Below are 20,528 nucleotides of genomic sequence, written 5' to 3' on the forward strand. Positions count from 1 at the left end.
GTGCCCCACCCAACCTCTCCAGCTGAGGTTCTGGGCCGCTGGAAGTACAGAAAGCTAGTACAGTCACTTCCAAACTTTGTATCCTGTCTAGCCTCTTTTTTGTTGTAAAAAACCACTGATACTAGGTATTTAAAAAAACAAAATTTGTACGTATACACTACACACCAGAAACACTCATAAGACTATGTATTGTCATCTGAATGAATTTTTATAGGTAGCAAAAATATATATATACACATGCCCATACAGTCATTGTATCATGTCACCCAGATCCACGAGGTATTCTACTGTGACATACTAAATGAAAATCAGCTGAGGTAACCTTTGAGACTGAATTATCATTACAAAAGCAGTTTCAAATAAAAGCCATGAATTTCCATATGCTCACGTCTACAGTATCTTGATTGGAGTAGTAGTAAATGATGTGGCTGGCTCAGCTCAAGTCAGTGCAGCTGTTGCTATATATAATCAAGCTGCCTCTGACCTTATGAGCCATTCCATCAGCTGCAGAATATCAGCATCACCTTGGAGGACTGCTCCTCATCAAGGCTGGATTACAATATAAGCAGTAAAAGCAGTTTGCTGATTCACCGAGTGACTTCATTAGATCTGAGCCTAAACTGCTGCTTACAAGATGAGGGAAATAAAACACAGTGCAACTACAGTGCAAAGATGAAGTATGAGTAACTGCAATAGGTGAGCCAAGTGTAAAGAAAGAAGCAATACCAGACTACTTGACTCAGAAGATAGCTGGACCACATCAGAAATCTGTTTTACCATGAAACCTTTTGGAGGATTCAGTCAATTTCTGCCTTGAGAGAAGTCTCTAAAACAGAAGTGTTACCCTCTTGCTTTGTGTCCATCAAGCACACTGACTGCTGAGTGAATACAATTTTTTTATAAGCACACACTCCTCACAGAGGAGATGCCTAGGAGTTTAAGAAAGGATGCTGCTTCTGAGCAGAGAGGTCTAGCACAGAGGGAGAAAAGCCATGGTATCCCACAAACAAAAGAAGAAAAAACGTATTTACCCAGAACAACAGGTGTTTATTTGTCTTTTTTAGGCCAGTCAAAACTACAACACCCTGATCTTAGTAAGACCAGTTTCAATTCAGCTTTAAGCTGTTTCTGCCACAGTAGAACTGGAAAGGATCCAGGGACACAGAGACTTACATTACATGAAGGCATTGTATAGTACAGGGGGTATCCTCAATTGTCACATGCCTTTAAAAAACATGGTAATAAAGTATTTTAACAGCTCATCCATAGCTATGATAACCTCAGCAGATACATCCACTAAATCTCATGGCTCTGAGATTGTACCTCAGACCAAAGCTTATTTTAGGAGCACTCAACATCGTCACATCCACTTGCTGAGGCGACTGAACATACCATTAATGTTCTGATCTACCTTTTCCATTCACTCAAGAGGGCTGGTCAGGGATAGCAGGACAAGGAAATCAATAAAAAAGTAACCCATTTGAAAGGAGGGAAAAAAAAAAAAAAGAAGTGTCTAGCTTATTTTCTTGTCTTGGTTAGCTGATTCATCAAAACAGCAACAAACAACAATTCATCAAAACAGCAACAAACAACAATAACAATCTTCCTAGGATTAACTCTGTAACTAATGCATGTATATGTACAAAATTTCCAAGTTCTATCATTTCAATTCCACCTGCAAACACATACACACAAATACATATGTATATAGAATAGAAACATAAAATCAACTTTCAGCATGGTAAGTTGCATCCCCCAAACATGTCAAGAACTTCGTAAGCAAAGACATGTAAAGTCCACCTCCTCCAAACTGTATTTGTTACTATTGTGAGGATTCATGAAGTTTGTAACCCTTCCTATGAAGCAGAGGAATAAACCTTACTACTACAGCAGCCTAGCAGTCAGCTGCTATGAAGTAGTCTGAAAATAATGGATATAAAACAGATTCTTAACACCTTGTGTCTGCTTACCTACCAATGTACAGAATTACAAGAGCACCCGTATTAGAGTTAGGGTATCTTACAAAACAAAATAGACAATACATTGATGTTACAAACACTACAGTACAGTGATAGATCTAAAATAAATCTGCAAGTTTTTAAAATGTGCTACAGAATCTAATTTTATTTCTTCTTTAGCTGCTATCACTGTAGCTGCTAAACATCAGTAAAAGTATGTTGCAGGATGCAGCACATGTCATCCACAACTTGAGTTTAAAAAAACCCTATGTTTTAGTATAGAGAAGAAAAAAAAAAAACAGTTTTAAAGATATTCCTCTCTTCCCCCTTCTAAATCATGCATAATTTCAGACCTTTAACTTATGATGTGCATGAAGGATTTCTGTAGCTCCCAACAACCAAAGCACAGAAATCTGAAAAAACCAATGAGCAATAAGCAATAATAAAGCTTGATCCTTCCCCCCCTCAAAGTCAAACACAATCCCCCTGCTTTCATCAGTGGAAACAGGTTCAGTTGCTTTTGCTCAGGCTGCTTTAATAAAATGCTCTACATGAAAAATCACTGTTGTACCATGCTATGTGGATTAATCCCACACAAAACAGCCTGATCCTACTCTCACAGGGGAGTTATGAAATTGATTTTAATTTTAAAAGGAAAAACCCCATACCTAAGTAATTGTTAATAAAACATCTTTGGAGGTCTCTCACCTACAATCAGGTTAGCAGAACACACTTCTAGATATAGATTTCAAAATCTGCCTGATGAATACAAGAGAATTTAAAAAATACTGGTATTCTCATCTATATGTATAACTAACACTTAAAATATAATGCATTTCAAAATTAAACATTACTTTAAATGAATGAAGAAAAATAACCCAAGTGGATACAAACTACTACATAATCAGAGCAGCTTCTACAATGCAAACAACAGCCACATCAGGATTAGCAGAAACGTGAGTTAAACTTGAGGCTGAAACTATCTCTCTGACTAGCTGTTCATCCATCAAACACAGTCCTGCTGTGATGCTTATTGCAGTTCAGATGACAAGATGCAATATCATGCACCCGCTTTCAACACTCAGAAGTACACATCATACAGATTGCAAAAAAAAAGATTAATTATTTGACATAATCTAAATACTTGTAATTGTACTCATTACTCCACTTGTAACCATATTGCAGTATTTAACTCAATTGCTTCAATTAACTTTTCACAACCTCAGGTTTTCAGGCAGATGACAATTTTTGCTGTTCAGTAAATCTGTAAAGCAACACAGAAGATAACAACAGCCGGTGACAGCTTATTTTTCAAAACAAATATGGTCCACTCAACCAAGCTAGGCATACAGGCAAGTTCTAACCAGGGAGAGGGAATGCTTAGGAAATTTGAAGCAGTACCTGGCAGATAAGCTCTTTTATCATTTTTAAAGTATCTTTACAGCCCTTCTCTGGCATGTAGTAACTACCAGTCCTCCCTTATCTTCCTTGACTACCCTAATACCATGCCTAAGAAAACACCACTGAAAACACGTAGGTGTTGGCATAAGGAGTCGCTCTTTTGCTGTCAGCTGTTGAGGGAGCAGCACCTTTGTCAGGGGCGCAGCAGCGAGCGCAGGCGAGCACCCACCTGGCATCAGCTGCCCCCGCGCCGGGCGGCCCCTGCTCAGCACCCGCTGGGATGGGAACACGCACAGAAAACACAGAAAATCCCTGCCGACCGACCGCTAGCCTGACGCCTCATGTTTAAATACACATATATACGTATTTACGTATTTGTGAAACGTGGTTAATGAGTTCAGCAGCCTCGAAGAGCGGTGAGTTTGGTTCAGAGATGAACAGCGCCTGGCGCGTTTCACCACTGAGCTTCCACATTCCGACAGCTACAGGAGTGCCCCGACACTCGGCACCGCTCACTGATACCATCTGCACTGGGCACGCACAGCTCTGCTCAGCTCACCGAGAGCTGCCCCTTCCCACCCGGGGCCCCACGCTGAACAGCGGGACAGCGGGACAGTCGCCGGCCCCAGCTCCCGGGCGCTGCCGGACCCGGCGCGGGCTCCGCTGCGGACAGCGGCCCTGCGGCGGGGGCGCGGGCAAACTCTGCTGCCGGGACCGCTTCCCGCCGCGGCCGGCCGCCGCTCTTCTGGCCGAGCTCCCGTGAGGGGGGCGGACAGCGCCCCGCCGCAGCCCGAGGGTCGCGGGCAGGCGCCCCGATCCGCACGGGTGCCCGAGGGCCCGTCTCCCCGCCCGCCGCGGCCGGCGCAGGTGGCGGGAGGGCTGCGCCCATTCCCGGGCAGACCTCGCCTCCTAGCGCCCGCGCCGGGCCGCGCTGCAGGCGGCAGGAACAGCGCGCCGGCTGCCTCTCGAACCCCTCCACCTTCCTGCATCGGGCCCGCTACGTGACCGACCGAGGGGGCAGGGATAACGCAAGGGCCCGGTAAGGCCGGCAGTGCAGCGGCGGCGGGGAAGGCGCCGGGCTGACAAAGCTCCGCCGCTGCCCTTGGGCCCGCCCAGCCCAGCCAAGCCCGGGGCGGCGCGGGGGGCTCGGCGTTACCTTTCGAAGAGCAGCCGGATCATGAAGATGCAGAAGGCCAGGGGGAAGGCGAGGTAGAGGTCCTCCGCCTGCGGGAAGGCGGCTTCCTCCGTGCTCTGCAGGTCCGCCCAGGTGACGTTGTGCGGCAGCCAGAACCGCTCGTTCCAGAACCAGGCGAGGATCCCTGCCATCTTTGCTTTGTCTGCCGCGGCGCCCCTCGCTCCGCTCCGCCCGCGGCGAGGCGCGTGTGAGCGGCTGCCGGGAGAGAGGAGGATGGAGGCGTGTGTCAGCCCCGCAATCGCGGATGATGCTGCCAAGCGCCGCCGTGCAGGTTCCCCGCCCGGCGGGGGCAGCGGCCGCCCCGCCTGTCACACGGCCGCGCCGGCACCCATTGGCTCCCGCCGCTGCTCGGGGCCCGCCGGGCGGTCCGGAGCCGCCTTCCCCCCGCCCCTTTATCCTGCCCAAACGCCGCACCGAAGCCCGAGACCGAAGTGACGCGGCCCGAGCGAGCGGGACCCCGTCCCGGGGGCTGGCGGCAGCAGCGCTGCGCCCACCGGGGCCGCCTCCGCCTCAGCGCCCGCCCGCCGGCTCCGCGCCCTGGCACCCACCCGGCCTTTGCCGCCCAGCCGGGGGCCCGGCCAGCCTGGAAGGCTGCTGCCCGGTGGGAGTGGGCAGGTGGCAGCAGTGAAAAGCTCTCTGTGAATTCTGTACAGCCACCTGGGCCGGGGTCGGCCTCCGCAGTCCGGTCCCCGAGAGTGACCCCTGCCCGGAGCGCTGCTCCCGCCCTCTCCGCTGAGGTGTTTAACCGGGAATGGGGCTGTCCCGGGTGGAAGGACCCTCAAACATGGAGTGACTTCACTCTGAACGCGGGTACAGCAAACACGTGTAAATGTGGCAGGGAAAAGCACACGACTCATCAGCAACAAGATAGAGGTTAGGGCTGTAGATTTGCATTCCTGGCTAAAAAAAACCTTTTTCGTTTTAGATAGACTTTTACCTCTATTCCTTATCCCGTTGCCATGTCTTGCTAGAGATATGCTGCAAGAGGAAAACTACAATTGATTTGATTAAACTTTACAGCAGGCTTTAGCATAGCTATAGCCACAGGACTGTATGTGTGGTGGTCCTGGCACACGCAAAAATATTTGAAGTAGTAGCTCCTGTAACATCACTGGTTTTGTGCCCTGCCCCACTTTATTTTAGATGCCTTCTGTTTTCTTCACTGTATCATCATACTTTCCATTAGGCTATTGTATACTGAGACCCAGACCTCTGCACATAGTTCAGAGTTCTATCATCCCACTTTTATGTTTTATGCTAACTTGCTCTTTTTACCCCACTGGTTCTATTTGCCCTTCCTGAAAAATTAATTGCGCAGCTCCTCGTGTCTGTGCTGACATATCTGTGCTGAATACAATCATAAGTCAAACATAATGCTGTGGGAAATGCCGCATCAATTTAAAGGAAGCAAACAACTTCTGTATATGGAGATAATTTCCATCTAGGACATTTCAGGTAAGTTTCAGGAAATGCTTTGGCAGGATGGCTGACAAGCCATGCAGGTAAACCTGCCAGTGAATGTTTCTGTTTTATTGATGAGACAATTTCCTAAGTGGCTGTATTATTATTCCAATTCAGTTCTTGTGGTTGCTTCTGGGGGAGAGAGTACAGTCTCTCCTTCAAATTGTCTGGAAAAAAGTGTGAGTTCTGGCACCACTGCCAGATCTGCCTGGCCCCAGCTCTTCCCTCACTTTGTCTCAGGATTCTTCTCTGACATGACCTGTCAAAATCCAGGGCTTTGCTGGAATTTCAGTTCAGAGGGAAAGCAGACCATGAGTTCCACATCCCTAATGAAGTTTTCCTCACATAAAAATAAGATTTTCTGAGCATAAGAAAACATTCATTCGCTCAAATCATCAAGAGTGCTTTTATCCAGTACCAAAAAATTGCCTATCCTTCTTCCTTCCAGCTTCTCTGCCTTGTCCTCACAGTCAGATTTCATCTCTCTTCCAGCTGACCTAGAACTCCTAGAACACCTAGAATTTCCCTTGGGAGCTTGTCTTTCAGCACATTCTCACATACACCTGAGCTGGCTCCTGCATGTACACATACACCTCTCAAATCCTCCAGATCACTCCATTTTCTCAATGGACATGCTCAAGTGAGTTTTAAATGGAAGTATAAGGGCACATTCTCAGAACAACCTCAGAAGCATCAACTTTGATTAAAAGTTCTTTAGATATTGTTTTACTATCTGTCAACACACAGATAACCATTTACTTTGTTAATAATTGTGTTTATGGCAAAGCCATTTTTAATCAGAGAATCAGTGTCATTATCCCATAGCTGAAGGTGACCTATCTTTTTGCAGCCTATTTCAATATTCCAGTCAGTTTTAGAAGTACATTCAATATACATGTCTGTTCTCATTCCAATAAAGTAGTTATTTTCCAGTCAGTACTGAGAATCACAAGTGCTGGTGCTTAGCTTTGCTTATGTACAGACAAAGGAAAGATCTTTGCAAAATGAACCTAGCAACAGTAATAATCTGATGATGCATAAGAGGTTAATTCCTGCTGAACAATTAGTGTAATTGACTTCTGTCTTAGACTAAAATTATGTCAGGACAATAGATCTCTAGATGCATCTGAAAGTGAATGACAGTTTGGAAATGTTTGGAAGGATGACCAATTAAAAGCTTTTAATTGAATTCAAACTGTAGCTGTAGCCAAGATATGACTATGGAATAAGAATGACTGAATATTGTGCTTTGAAGGGAGATATTACCACGGTGTTTATCTTTCCAGCCCCCCACAAAATGGAGCCTTAGACCTAAAAACTGTGGTCCTATATCTTGAAGGAACTTACTCCACAATAGTGCTAAAACTTGGCTGTCCTAAAAGAAGGTAAAGGGCTGAAGCCTGGGAACTTGGTAATTACTAACAAAAGTTACTACTAACTAAACAAAACCAGATACATGGATTCTGCAAAAGTTACTTAACTTATGTTACCATTCCAAAAAAGAAAAAAGAAAACTGACAGCCTACACATTGCTAGTTCAAGACCTTGAGCTATATTGATGTCCATCTCGAGGAGTTTGACCACTAAAAGAAAAGAAGCTGCAGAAAAACCTCTTGATTTTAAAGGATTGCTAATTTAAAATTAGCCAATTTTTTAAAAAAAATCTCATTTAGTCTACTCTATTTCTGGAGTAGCATCAGGCTTGCACATAGGCAACTGTGATAAGACTCTGGACCAGTCCCTTTAAAGAACTGGGTAGCAGAGGTGCCAATAACACAATGCACTGAGACTTCTTGTTACCCAAATCTGAACTGCTCCTAAGCAGAAGAGATGGCTATACTTCTAAAAGTATACTTCTAAAAGCATTGGTGCCAGTCCCATTTCCATAGGTCAATGTCATTAGACTGCTAATGATGTGCCAAGCAGCATGGCCAGGGACTGCCTGGGTGTTGTGTGACTGCTCTGTGCCCTCCTGGGGAACATGAAGGACCATGGGCACAGGGGAAGTGGTGGTGCAAGTCATGGCAGTGAGCTGCCCTTCTTCTAACTTGTCTTCTACCTTCTTCCTGGCAGCTTTGTGCTCTCTTCTAGCTTCTTGTGCCACTGGCTTTGCCAGCTTTTCTAATAATTTCACCTAAGAATCACACTAACAGAGCAGCAGTCTTCATTACAAAACCTATGCCCGGCCAGTCACACCAGTCCTGACTCCTGTGTGGGGTTGTATTGAAGAGATCAGTCTGGCTTCACCCAATCACCACACAGCACACCCTGCATTCAAATCACTAACAGAGCTCTGTGTAATGGCACTGAAAATACAGAAATACAGAGGTGTACCCAGGTTACATCACTTGACAGCCCTCCAAATGTTTTATCTTGGCAGACAAGCAAGTTTTGTCACTTGGAAAGACATGCCATGGTAATTAGTTTGGCTGCCATGGAAAGATACATGGACAAATAGCTCTAGCTGAAAGAAAGGTTTACAAGCCTTGGGATGGTTTTTGCTTTGTGCTGGGCTCCAATTAAAGTCAAGAGCTGAAGCAGAACTGCCCCGTGAAGACAGTTCAGAAGGAGAGCAGAAAGCAGGGATTGCCTGAGTCAGTATGTATCCATGCTTCATTTACTTTCATTGTTCACTTTGATTTGGCTTCCTGCTCTAGATTTCTAAAGAAAGTGTGTGAAAATGCATGTCCTAATTATGATACCATCATAGTTCACTTGAGTGCAATGTTGCCTAATTACCCAATGTACTCAAACAGTAAGAGTAGCCAGAGTCTTCCATACCAATTTTAAATAAATTATCATGGAAAAAAACCTTGTAATGAGGTTTGCACAACTCTGAGCAAAGACAGGCAGCTGGAAAATGTGCAAGTTTTGTCTTAAACTAGATGCACTGTGTCACACTTAACTGGCCCTCCAGAAACATCTGCTTCATGCCTATTCATGCGGCCAGGTTTGGGCTATGGAGTCACATAAGAATTTACCTAGTGAAGGGACTCTTGAAACCTGCATGACACCAGAATTTCTTGTATACTGTTTGTATCTTGTTTCCCCAGCATCCAGACATGGTCCATGGGCTTGCAGACTTTGAGCAGCCAGGCCTTGTCTCCAGTGCTCAGTGAAATCTGGGCTCTGACCAACCACACCAGTGTGCCTGACTTGCAATGAACATGCAATCTGGAGTCTCTGCCAGCTTTGTGTCAGCTTTGAGGGGACAGACAATACCTGGCTCTCCATGCAATGGGAGCTCTTATCTAGCATAAAAAGTCAGCTACTGCAATGCTGACCTGTCATATCATTTACTGGGAATTTGCATTGTCAGTGTGAATTTCTGTGAGATCAGTACCTCCCAGCCCGTGGCTGCAAGCTGTGCTCCAATCCTGTCAGCCATTTGCTGACTTATTAAACCCCAAAACTCCAGAAATTACTGTCAGAACTAAATTTTCTAATTCTCTAGTAATTTTCAGACAGCTTCCACCATAATTACATTCTGCTCAGAAGAACATTCACCTGGTCATCTCAAATTTTTCTTCAAAGCTCATTTAACATCATTGTCAGAATATCATCTGGTAGCTACTTGGTAATACTTTGTGTTCATATATGAATAAAGACAATGCTATTTAGTATTTGGTTTTAAAACCCCATCTAGATGTAAATTACTATTTTCCTAGGAGCTAGGGGACCGTTAACAGCTAGCAATAAACTTGTATTTTCTTATCACAGTTTTAAATATCTTCTTTATGAATTTCACTATACTTATGTCGCAGCTGTACAGAATTTTATTTTCACCTATAATATACATTCGGGCTGACTAAAAATATTACTGAATTAATGCTGAAATTATTAAATTAACATTTTAATTTCCACCAATTATCATGTATATATTCTGACATTTTTAAACCAAAACATCAATTTTTTTTATTTCATAATGACATTGCAAGATTAAGGTTGTTTCATTTTTTAATGTGACTTGGAAGTAAAATGTAAATCAAAGGATTGGGTAAAAACAGACACACAATAATTGTTTGATACAAGTTTATCTTTAAAGGTCTGGACAGTAATTAAAGATTCCCTTAGCTTTACTGACTGTGTCAAAATTCCCAAAATTATAGGTCACAGATTATTGCACTGAAATCAGTTAAGTGGAAAAGATATCAGAAAGTAGAAGTGATAACTCAATGGGCCACACTCCCTGCTGGGGTAACTACCACTGTTTATGCTCTGTAGTGAATGTGGAACTTACTGTGCCCTGTAAATACAGTCCTGACTCCAAAAGTGGAAGCTGACTATCTTATCTCCTCCCTCTGATGCAGGCCACATCTATTATGGGCACTGGCACAGTAGATTAGTTAGGCATGGCTTTAAGCATTTTCTGAGTTGCCAGTATAATACTCTATTTGTGTTTTCTCTGGACTTGTGGAGAGGCAAAACCAGAGAACAACACTTTGTGTTTTACAAGTTTAGGGGGGATAATTATTCAACAGAAAAAGGAGAGTACCTTCATCCCAGCTATGAAAAAGGGGTTGTTTTTGTTCCTCCCATGAAGACAAAAAGCACAAAAAAACTTTGTTTGCCAGGTTATGTGTACAGGTACTATATTACTACACATTATATTTACATCTTGAATTAAATTTTGTATTTAGTCTTTGACCAGTTTCATCATTTTACCTCTTCTTATGGATAACACTCCTCCAGTTAGTGGCTGCAGCCCTTTTGTATTCTTCAGAGCCCTTGTCTCCCTCTTGATATCCAAAGCTGCTATCCCTCCTCCAAATCAGCTGGTCAACCCAGGCTAATAACTACTTTGTGTCCAGGCACAGCAGCATGGACCCACAAGCAAAATCTGTTCAGGGATTTATCTCTCCTTCAATTTATTCTCAGGTGTAGGGGAAAATCCTGGTGTGATCCTGGTGTGATCAAGGCTCCTCCTGCTCCATAAAATGAGGCTGATTCTAAAGTGACTGCATCACAGACAGCCTGTTGGAATGGTATGGAAGGCTGCAAAATTTTCCATTCAGCCTAGGGAACTCAACAAGAAGTATTTGGAAAGACATGCAACTCTAAGTTTATATACTGCATACTTAACTATATCAAAATTTTATCAAACAGGACTAAAAGTGGTTATTAGAAACTTATTTTTAGCACAATATATGTATGCAGAGTTGAGGTGATTTTTTTAGAAAAGATTCCAAAGCTCTAATGTCTTTGTCTCTTTGACCTAGAAGTTAGAGTTCTTAAAAGCATGTAGTGTTAAGGAAAAAAACCCTAGGTATTAGTGGTTTTGTGGTTTTATATCATTTGTGCACAATCACAGAATGAGTCAGGTTGGAAGGGACCACAGTGGGTCGTGTGGTCCAACCTCCCTGCTCAGGCAGGTTCATCCTGGAGCACAAGATTGCATCCAGAGGGTTCTTGAATATCTGCAGTGAAGGAGACTCCACAACCTTTCTTGGCAATCTGTTCCAGTGTGTGATTACCCACACAGTAAAAAGTTCTTCCTTGTATTCAAAAAAATAGGAGAAGGCTATTTTAACTGATTAGATGTACCATCTAATGAATTTCTATAAAACTGACCTGAACAAACCAGGTACACCAATGAATAACTTTCTGGAAGTAGAATTTTGGTGAAGGGCCAAATAGTACATAGTTGAAATAGTACAACTGTGCTGCAACTTTTGCCACATGCAGCACAGTTGTACTATTTCATTCATTTCCCAGTTAAAGTTATTGTTGAGGATTGTTAAAGATATTGTTGAGGTGGGTGGTGCTCATTCCAGACTGACAAAATTTGGGTATCTCACTACATGCTGAGCAGCACTGCTGCAAAACCCTGCTTGTGCTAATGTGGCCTCCTTACACTTGGCTTTTACTGCAGTGCTGAGGAAGCCTTTCCTTCTGCACAATGAAGGGGGCCTGGCTGGAGTTTGGGTACTTTGCAAACATAAACTGTACATGGAAAACTACTTTTTGTTAGCTAACCCACTTCATAAAAAATCAGAATAAATACAGCTGCAATAGTGACAGAGTTTCCCTGGGGAATGAGGTCCATATCCAAACAGATAAATTAAATAGGAGTACTCTGAACCAAGCAAATGAAGGTAGCTGAATAATATCAATTAACATTGGCAGACTTTCTTTAAAAAAAAATCCCTGCAGTTTCTGTCAATACAATGACTTTTTCTTGGAAAGGATATTCCATAGGGATAAAATGGTATAATTTCATTTTAATCATAATCTTTTAACTAGCAGTCTCATCACTGACATTATTTGCTATTGTTTATCAATAAAAGAGACTTTCATTTACTAAAGAAAACCCTAAGTGATTAAACCTCAGGAAGAAAATGCTGCTTCTAGAAATAAGAACTCATCACAGAAACAAATGAAATAATGCAAACCACAATGCACTCATTTCTAACTGTGCACTTAGGATATCAGCAGAGGATGAAGATGCAGCTGACTTGGTGTTGGCAAGGGGAGTAGGAAAGGGAGTTACAGGGACATAGTTTAAAGTAAGGTAAATACTATCTTTCTTTATCCTGTTGCACCTTCCAGTGGATTTGATCACCAAGTACAACTTACTTTTGTTCTGCCCTCGGGAAGAGAAGCACTCTGACATTATTACAGCTGAACCCACATCTCTTCAATGAGGTCAGCTCTCTCCAGTCTTGCCACAACCAGTTCAGGTTCTTCAGTTTTCTTTTTCAGAGCTCAGTTTGTGCTGCTCATGATGTGCTGTGGCCCTTACAAATGGGGAATAGAGCTGCTGCCTCACTTTTGGAATAAGATGTGCCTGCACCATAGCAAACTTTTCCAGGAAATGATAGAGCAAGACATGCTATATAATTTCATTAAATCCTGTAGCTATATAATTTCAAACACAAAAACCCTTCACATGAGCTGTGGTTAAGCAGAGGCAGACACACAGAGCTGCATTGAATTCCAAAATATACCAATCAGCCCACCCCACTCCCCTCACCAATTTGCCTGTCTTTAAATAAATGCCACTTTCTTAAAGCACACTAGTGTTGTGTTATGTTTTTCAAGTCCTCTAGAGGATGCCTTGGAGGGCAGGCTCTTGCCTGATGGGGACAGGATGGGCACAGTTCTACCATTTTAATGAAAATATCGTTTCTACCTTGAGTTTTCACTGAAAAGCAAAAGAAAAACTCTCTGGCATGTTATTTTGGGTCATATGCTATGCCTTCCTGCTACATGAGTGCTTACATCCTGTTTGAAATTAGTCAGCAGGTACAGTCACAATACAACTGCTATAATCCTCTGCTTGTTCCAGTGTGTATGCAGGATGTTCCATGTACCATAACAGCATGTTTGATGTCTTTATTTCACTACAATAATATTCCATAAATCACTCTGAAAGTAGAGGGTCTGAACAAAGTCTTGGGATTAAACCCTCAACACAAATCTTACAAGAGTTACATGCTACAGTATACTGACTCAGGCTCTGTAGTATTATAAAATGTAGAAAAATCCCTCTTCATAAATACAAGTATTTTGTCAGTGTCTATATACTTAAGTTTTAATTACTTTTAAAATTAAAGGAAATAGAGTAAAATAAGAAAACCTTTCCTGCTTTTTCTTTGCTAAATTAGTTTCTTGTGTTGAATTGTGTTTCACCAAACCTATAATATGATATAGAACAAACTGAGGAGGAATTAAGGGATCATAACACTGAGCACTAAACAAAGTGCAAGCATCTGCAAGGATGGCTGAGCTAATAACAGTGTGGAGAGTCACCATGTGAGGGAGGACTTAATGTCAATTTGTCAACTCCTTTTAACCACACTTGGCAGTGACAATTTTCCCCTTTTATTTTTACTCCACCAATCAGTAACTGTAAAAAGACCAGCTGCCAGTGCTTTGCAGGTGTTCTTTTGTAACAAGATAACAATTAGGTATTTAAATCTGTAATTGCTATTTATTTCTTTGACTTTCTGCATCAACAATTTCTTAATGCTTTCTTTCTGCAGACTTTTTATTAGAACAAATGGCATAGAAACTTTCTCACTTGCCTGCCTCTCTTCTGTTCTTTCCTGTGTATGTGGTCATTTTCCCACTCAGTTATTACTCAAACACAATGTTCAGTAAAGTTAAGCCATGAAAATATGCAATTTTTTTACTAAAGTATTATTTGAGACATTTACTGTGTTTATTAGTGCACTCACAGAATTATGATGTTCTGTTTTACTTCATGCTGCTTTGATTACTAGATTATCCTAGGAACCAAGTATAGAGGTAGAGGCTGATTTAAATAGGAATTGAGAGGGTGCTAAAATATGCTTTTAAAATCACTCACCCAGAAATATTGACAATAGTTGTCATGCTTACCAAAACATTTTCACCATGTTTAGTCATCCCATAAGCCTGCTAGGCAAATACAAGTAAGGATGCATCTAATACCAATTGGATGTGAAACATCATGACCAGATTTTCAATTTTAGGATGGAAAAAGGTACCAGCTAAAAGGAGTGCATATTGTAAAGGAGATAAATGGATTTGTATTTTTTAAAACCTCATCTTTCATTCTTTGTCTACCTCAGCATTTGCTGTTAATTCTGCAAAAAGCTGAGGTAACAGAGAAAAAGAATGAGTGAAATGCGCATGAGAAACACTCCCAGCAGCAGGATTTTGTTGCCGCTGACTTCAGAGGAGCAGGAAGCAGCAGTAGCAGAAGCCTGAGCTCTGATGGTAACTCAGATTGACTCAAGGATCAGGTGAAGACGATATGAAGGGAACTGCACCTGACAATAAATTATTTAAGGGTGAGAAGGCTGCTGTCTGCCTGGTGGGAGTAGAGATCAGTGGCTTGTCCACAGCCCAGCACTTACCTTAAGGGACACTTCTATTATGCTATTTCCCAATCTAGTAGCTAAAACCACTACAAAAATACCTTATGGAGCCATGAGTGAGATTTGCTAGCAGAGCAACCACTGAGTGCCCCTCTTTGGGTTGGCCATATCATAATATTGGGTGACAGCTGACAGTCTGTCTGTGTTACCTGTCTAGAAGTGCTGCAAATGGAAAGCAGATCTATCTTTTGTTAACAGTGAACTGTTCCACTGCCATCACAGAAATGACCATGAGTACCATGGTATTTTCCAGCATTAATAGCAAGTTTCTTCTCATCTTGTCTGCTGCAGTTGACACATACCAGGATGGATATTGAAGAAAAGGCTAGCATGCAAGGCCTTAAAAAAGTGTATGCATAACTTTAAGATACTTTGGTGGTTTTACAAGCAGGACAAATGCCTCTCTTTACATGGCTCAAACTACATTGCTACACCAATTTAATGCCACTATTCTTCCCCTGGTGCAGTAACTGATGCTGTGCCAAAGACTAGCAGCTTTTCCTTCTGAGTTTACCATTTTTCTAAGCTTAATATTCCAAATCCTTAAATCCTCTGACCTTCTACTTTTAATGTATTTTCATCTTATACATATGACTCTACAGCTGCTTCTCAGCACTGATCTAATCCTATCAATATTGCCTATTAAGTTACTAGATGTATTTCCTTCCATAGACCTACTGTAGGATTGTGAGATGATGACTGAGATCCTTTTGTCACCATAACTCTTGGCTTGTTTCCCAACACATTGATTCATGCATAATTTCATTTTGCTGTAGGTTTCTAGTTCTCCTTGATTTCAGAGCTTCTTAAAGGAATATTTTATTAATTTTAAGACCCCCTACTTCTTAAAAAGATGAGCTATATATAAGGACATAAGGGAGTGTAATTTTATAAATAACTCAGCTGATGGGACAAGCTTCCTAAACCAAAACACAGCTTAGTCTTCCTGCACCTCTAAACAGCATAAGCATCCCATTACTTCTGAAATTCTATTTTCTCAGTGATGTCCTGCTTCCTCCCTTAACCTTAGTTTTTACATTTGTAAAATAGCAGAAACAGTGTACAGCACATTTCTTCTTCAAGGACAAACAAGGGACTGCATTTCTCTTTTATATTTGACACTAAATCTTAACTAATTCCACAGGAGGAAAAGGAATACTCTAATGAACTTCTTTGCCAACCTGAAATATGAATTAGCTCACAGCACTCACCACAGCTGGTCTCTCAGAGCTTCTGTTAGTTATGGCTTTTTTTCTGATATCCTGAGTTGTGTGGCTGACAGCCACATCAGGATTTGAGCAGTTTCCAATATTCTCTGAGTCAGCTAACCACATGCATCTACAGGGTTACTCATTTCCCTGGTTGCAGTGACAGCTGTGTAGCTCTGAAATGCAAACCAGAAACAAGGCATGTGTGAAAATGTGTGCAATCCGCAGCAATTGGAGTCAGAACAGCAGGATTTTACTTTCACCATGTGCCTCTGGAAACGTGGAGGACAGCATGAAAGCAGTAACTTCTGCTCCCTATTAAAATAGTTTGGTCATCCTATCCTGACCCATGCCTCTGTGACTGCAGACAAGGTCATGAGTCCTTCATTCTCAGCTTCTGCTCCAGGCCCAAAAGAACACCCTCCATAGTTCTGCACTGATTGTTTTACTTGTGGGCTAGCAGAGAGCAATGAACAAAATTTAATATGGAAAGGCTGACACTGAGTAAAGAAGAGGAGACATAATGCATATTCACAGATGTGCAAGGAAGACAAAGGCCAAAAAAATAGGAGCTGGACACATGGTTACATGCCTTGGCATTTTCTGCATAACTGGAAATTTATTGCACATATCCAGGATGGCTGTATCCTGTTCCCAAGCCCCCAGCTTATCAAGCCTGGCCATGCAGCCCTTACAAGTCTGAAGTCAGACCTGAAGAATCAAGAAAACATATGCCATCTGTCCTAACTGCTTGAACAACAGGGATCCAGGACTGTAGAGAAGGGATTAATAAAAAGAGGAAAGGCAGTTCACTGGTGAATTTATATTAATTACAGGCAAAGGAACTAAGGACACAATTTTCAGGTCATTGCATCTCTTCTATTACAATGGCTGTAGGGACTTAATCCTCATCTATCTTGACTGCACATTGTGTGGGTTAATTGGCATTTCTGCTTAAACTATAATATATGAAGTGTGCTAGTAAATTTTAAGGGTCCTTAGAAAGTATTAACTGCTTAGAAAACTAGTAATATATTAATAACTTAGTTCTGAAAGTCATGCTACATTTAATCATTCATTTTAAATCACTTCAAATTCCAGCAATAAACACCTACAAATCACCCTTTCTGAGAATCAGCAAAAAGACAGCCAGAAGCTAAGGAAGATTAGAACTTGGAAGAAAAATAATTGACTTGCCACTCCATTATGCTTCAGGCTTCTACACTGGGATTTACTCAGACTAAAATCTGTTTAATGGACCTTTTGAATTCTTTGTCTTCAAATGCCATAACCTGGGGGAGAGCAGGCTGTGGCTCATCAGGCAGCTGGGTGGGGGACAGAAGTGATTGACTCCTTGATTGACTTCTATCGGGCTGCAAGGGTGCCTGGTGCCCCACTGCAGGGGTGGCTTGGTGGAGCACCTGGCTTTGGTGCAGCACAGCCCACGCTGCCCTGTCCTTCCAGCTAACCCCGGGCTCCCACAGGTGCTGCCTTCCTGCCCCCCGTGCTCATGGACCAGCAGGGCAAGGTGCAGGGGTCCACTCCCTTCTGCAACTGATGATGAATGAGGAATACACTAATTAAACATAAACAAGTAGAGTCACATGCTCCCAAAGAAAACTGTACACTGCAATGCCACCTGTGTGAACATGCCAGGAGGGAAACATGCCACAGGGATGAGCAACAGCTGCAGCCCACATGCTGCCCACATGCCCAGGGTTCTGGAAGGCACAGTGGGACTGTCCCACACCACACTTTGGTGGACCCTTGTAAGTGTCATTACATATCAAAGTTCTTTTCTGAGACAGATTTCCCCGGGGGAGAAGTCACTTTTACTCCGATTGCTTTGCATACATTGGCATAGCAAACACACAGTCTTCTCCTGGGGCATTCCTCCTGGCTTCAAACTAGCAGACAAATTACTGCAGAATGTGCTACATCTGCCATATCCTAAAGCTCACCCTAGGGCTAGATGTCCAGGAGAGCATTATGCAAAATTGAGGGCACGACTAAAATAAAGCCAAGCCATCAACCTTAGGGAGTCTGGAGACCATGTTCTGGCAGGAAAGTAGGAGGCTGGTATGGATATTGTGTAACTCCCTGGAAGTCTGAGTGATTTGGCCTCACCTGTAAGGCAAACTGTGCTGTTTGGAAATCTGGCCTCCTTGTGCACATGCTGTGTGGAAAGCGAGTGTTGCAGATAGTCAGCATTCTGGCATGCAAGAGTTTCGGGCAGTGGCATTTGCTGGCAGCAAGATCATATCCACCTTGCCAGGCTGGGAACGGGGAGAAAGGAATACCCCATCATGAAAAATCCCTCGGTTCACTTGGCAGCTGTTATCCTTATGTACCCTGTGGCTATGCTTACCCTACTGCCACTCTGCTGGAGAATGCTTCAGTTTAACATGCACTGTTTATTAACACCTTTTCAAATCCTAGTGTAAACCAAGCTGTGAAAAGTCTGCAGTCATAAGCTAGTTAAAATTAACCCTAGCATAAGGTCTAGGGTTTAGCCTGAAAAGCTAACAGTGTATAAACCACAGATTCTCATTTTACCAGAACAAAAGCAGTTACTGGGTGATTGCTCACCGTTTAAATAACATCTTAGGAATAATAATATCTAGATGAAGTATATTCCTTTTTCAACAACTGCTTTGTTTGGAAATATTAATATAAGCTGAGCAATTTGTATTCTGATGTGTTTTAATTGGAGACCTCTGAAACACAAATAGTTTCAAATTACTTCCTTCTACCCACACCTAGCCCACTCCTCCCTTAAAGGAACACTGTCCCAGCACACCTTGTCCCAAATACAAAGCAATATCCCTGCAGAAAAAGAGCAAAGATACCTCAAAAATTCAAGCAGCTACAGCCAGAGGGCACTTCCTTTTGGCACAGTTTTACAGAGGCCTCTCCTGTTTGAGGCTTTTAAGGTACCTACTGCCCAAGAAACCCTGCCTTGCTGGGAGAACCTCTCGTAATCCTTTGGCCTGCAGGAGGACAGAGCAGAGGCTCTGGAGCTGATGACTGCAGGAGGCTGAAGGAAAGCACATCATGTCAGAGAGCCACGTGGTGAGAATGCAGCCCAGAGGGCTCAGGGCAGATACAGCCTTTGCAGGTGACCTGGGACAAGGCTCTGCAGCTCTTCTGACACAGAGTGCAGGCCATTGCAAACAGACTTAAAGGGGCATTCCAGACTCCTAAACTAGTGTCAGAAATTCATCATCAGGCACATGCTAGTTCAGTATTTTGTATCATCATGATTGATTGTCAGTGCAGTTAAAGCAATTAATATGTTTCTGAAAGGTAAGGTCAAAAACTTTATATTTTGATATGTCCCAGAACAAATCAAGAACTTGGCAGCTGAATCAGACCAAGGATTCTTTTTGTCTGCCAGCAGTCAGTACAAGGTGTTTCAGAAGAACATAAGACCTTTGCAGCCAGTGTTTAGGGAAACATTGCATCTTCTATTCTCACCTGCACATGCTTCAGATTGCTTCCTGATCTAACGGAGATTTTTTAAATACCTAAAAAAACCTTTCAGAGAGCTCTGACCATAGTTAAAACTCTGGCTATTTGTTATTTAGAGAAACTCTGACTATCACTTTTCAGTCTTCATCATTTTCCTCATGCTGGAGGAATACAAAGATTATATGCCTCTTCTTCAGTGTAATTGACTGCTGCCTTGTTCTTTCCTGTAAAAGTACTGCAGACAGAAAGCTTCAAGTAAGTTCATAATATAATTTTTACCTACCATATTCTTATTTATCTTCACATTAAAGCAAACATATCTTGTATTTTGACTCCACGTGAGAGTTTTTCCATTCCCTTGATTCCATTCCCATCTTTTTTTGATTTATCTTTTTTTCTGAAATGACTAACTCCTTTTGTGATATCCATTTGAAATGTAGTTATGAAGACTATGCAGCTGATGCTGCAGTGTTAATACAAACAATGACAGATTTTTTTCCATCCCAGTGTATTTGCTATTATTGTCTTGCCTTTTACTGACTTGTTTGCTCTTCTGGCCACCAATGTGCATTGATAAACCTGCAGTGCTGGTTCATTTTAAGTTGTAAATTTGTTTGGACTCCTATGAAACATATGATTAGTTTAATTTTTCACTTCCAATCTACAGCAGATTGCATGTTTCAGCACTGAAAATCTTTTCTGTCTCATCTGACAAACTTCAAATAGACCATTTTAAAATATTCCACTCTCTTTTCATGAGCTATGCTTTCTCCTAGATTATTTCCTACATGATGACCTCCTAGATAATTTCAGCTTCTTTTCTGTTGTGGAAGTAAACTGGGGTGATAAAAAGAAAACAATTTTTAAAAGTGCCTCTATATTTACCTTTATATTACAATTTCACAATATAAGACGTGCAAGAAAATTATGAGTTTGGGGGAATTGTAGGGTAATTTTTTAAAGCTATTTT

The 20,528-nt window shown here is 42.3% G+C and overlaps 1 protein-coding gene across 1 annotated transcript in view; it reads right to left on the reverse strand.

Annotated features, from left to right (window-relative positions):
• CERS6 (ceramide synthase 6) overlaps positions 1 to 4,827 on the reverse strand; it is a 95,400-nt gene extending 90,573 nt beyond the window's left edge. Inside the window, exon 1 of the mRNA XM_058028159.1 lies at positions 4,516 to 4,827. Within this exon, the coding sequence (XP_057884142.1) occupies positions 4,516 to 4,685 (170 nt within the window). The 5' untranslated portion in view covers positions 4,686 to 4,827. The remainder of the gene's footprint in view (positions 1 to 4,515) is intronic.
• Between the last annotated feature and the right edge of the window lie 15,701 nt (positions 4,828 to 20,528).

The sequence above is a fragment of the Melospiza georgiana genome, chromosome 7 (assembly GCF_028018845.1).
Source record: "Melospiza georgiana isolate bMelGeo1 chromosome 7, bMelGeo1.pri, whole genome shotgun sequence".
NCBI lineage: Eukaryota > Metazoa > Chordata > Aves > Passeriformes > Passerellidae > Melospiza > Melospiza georgiana.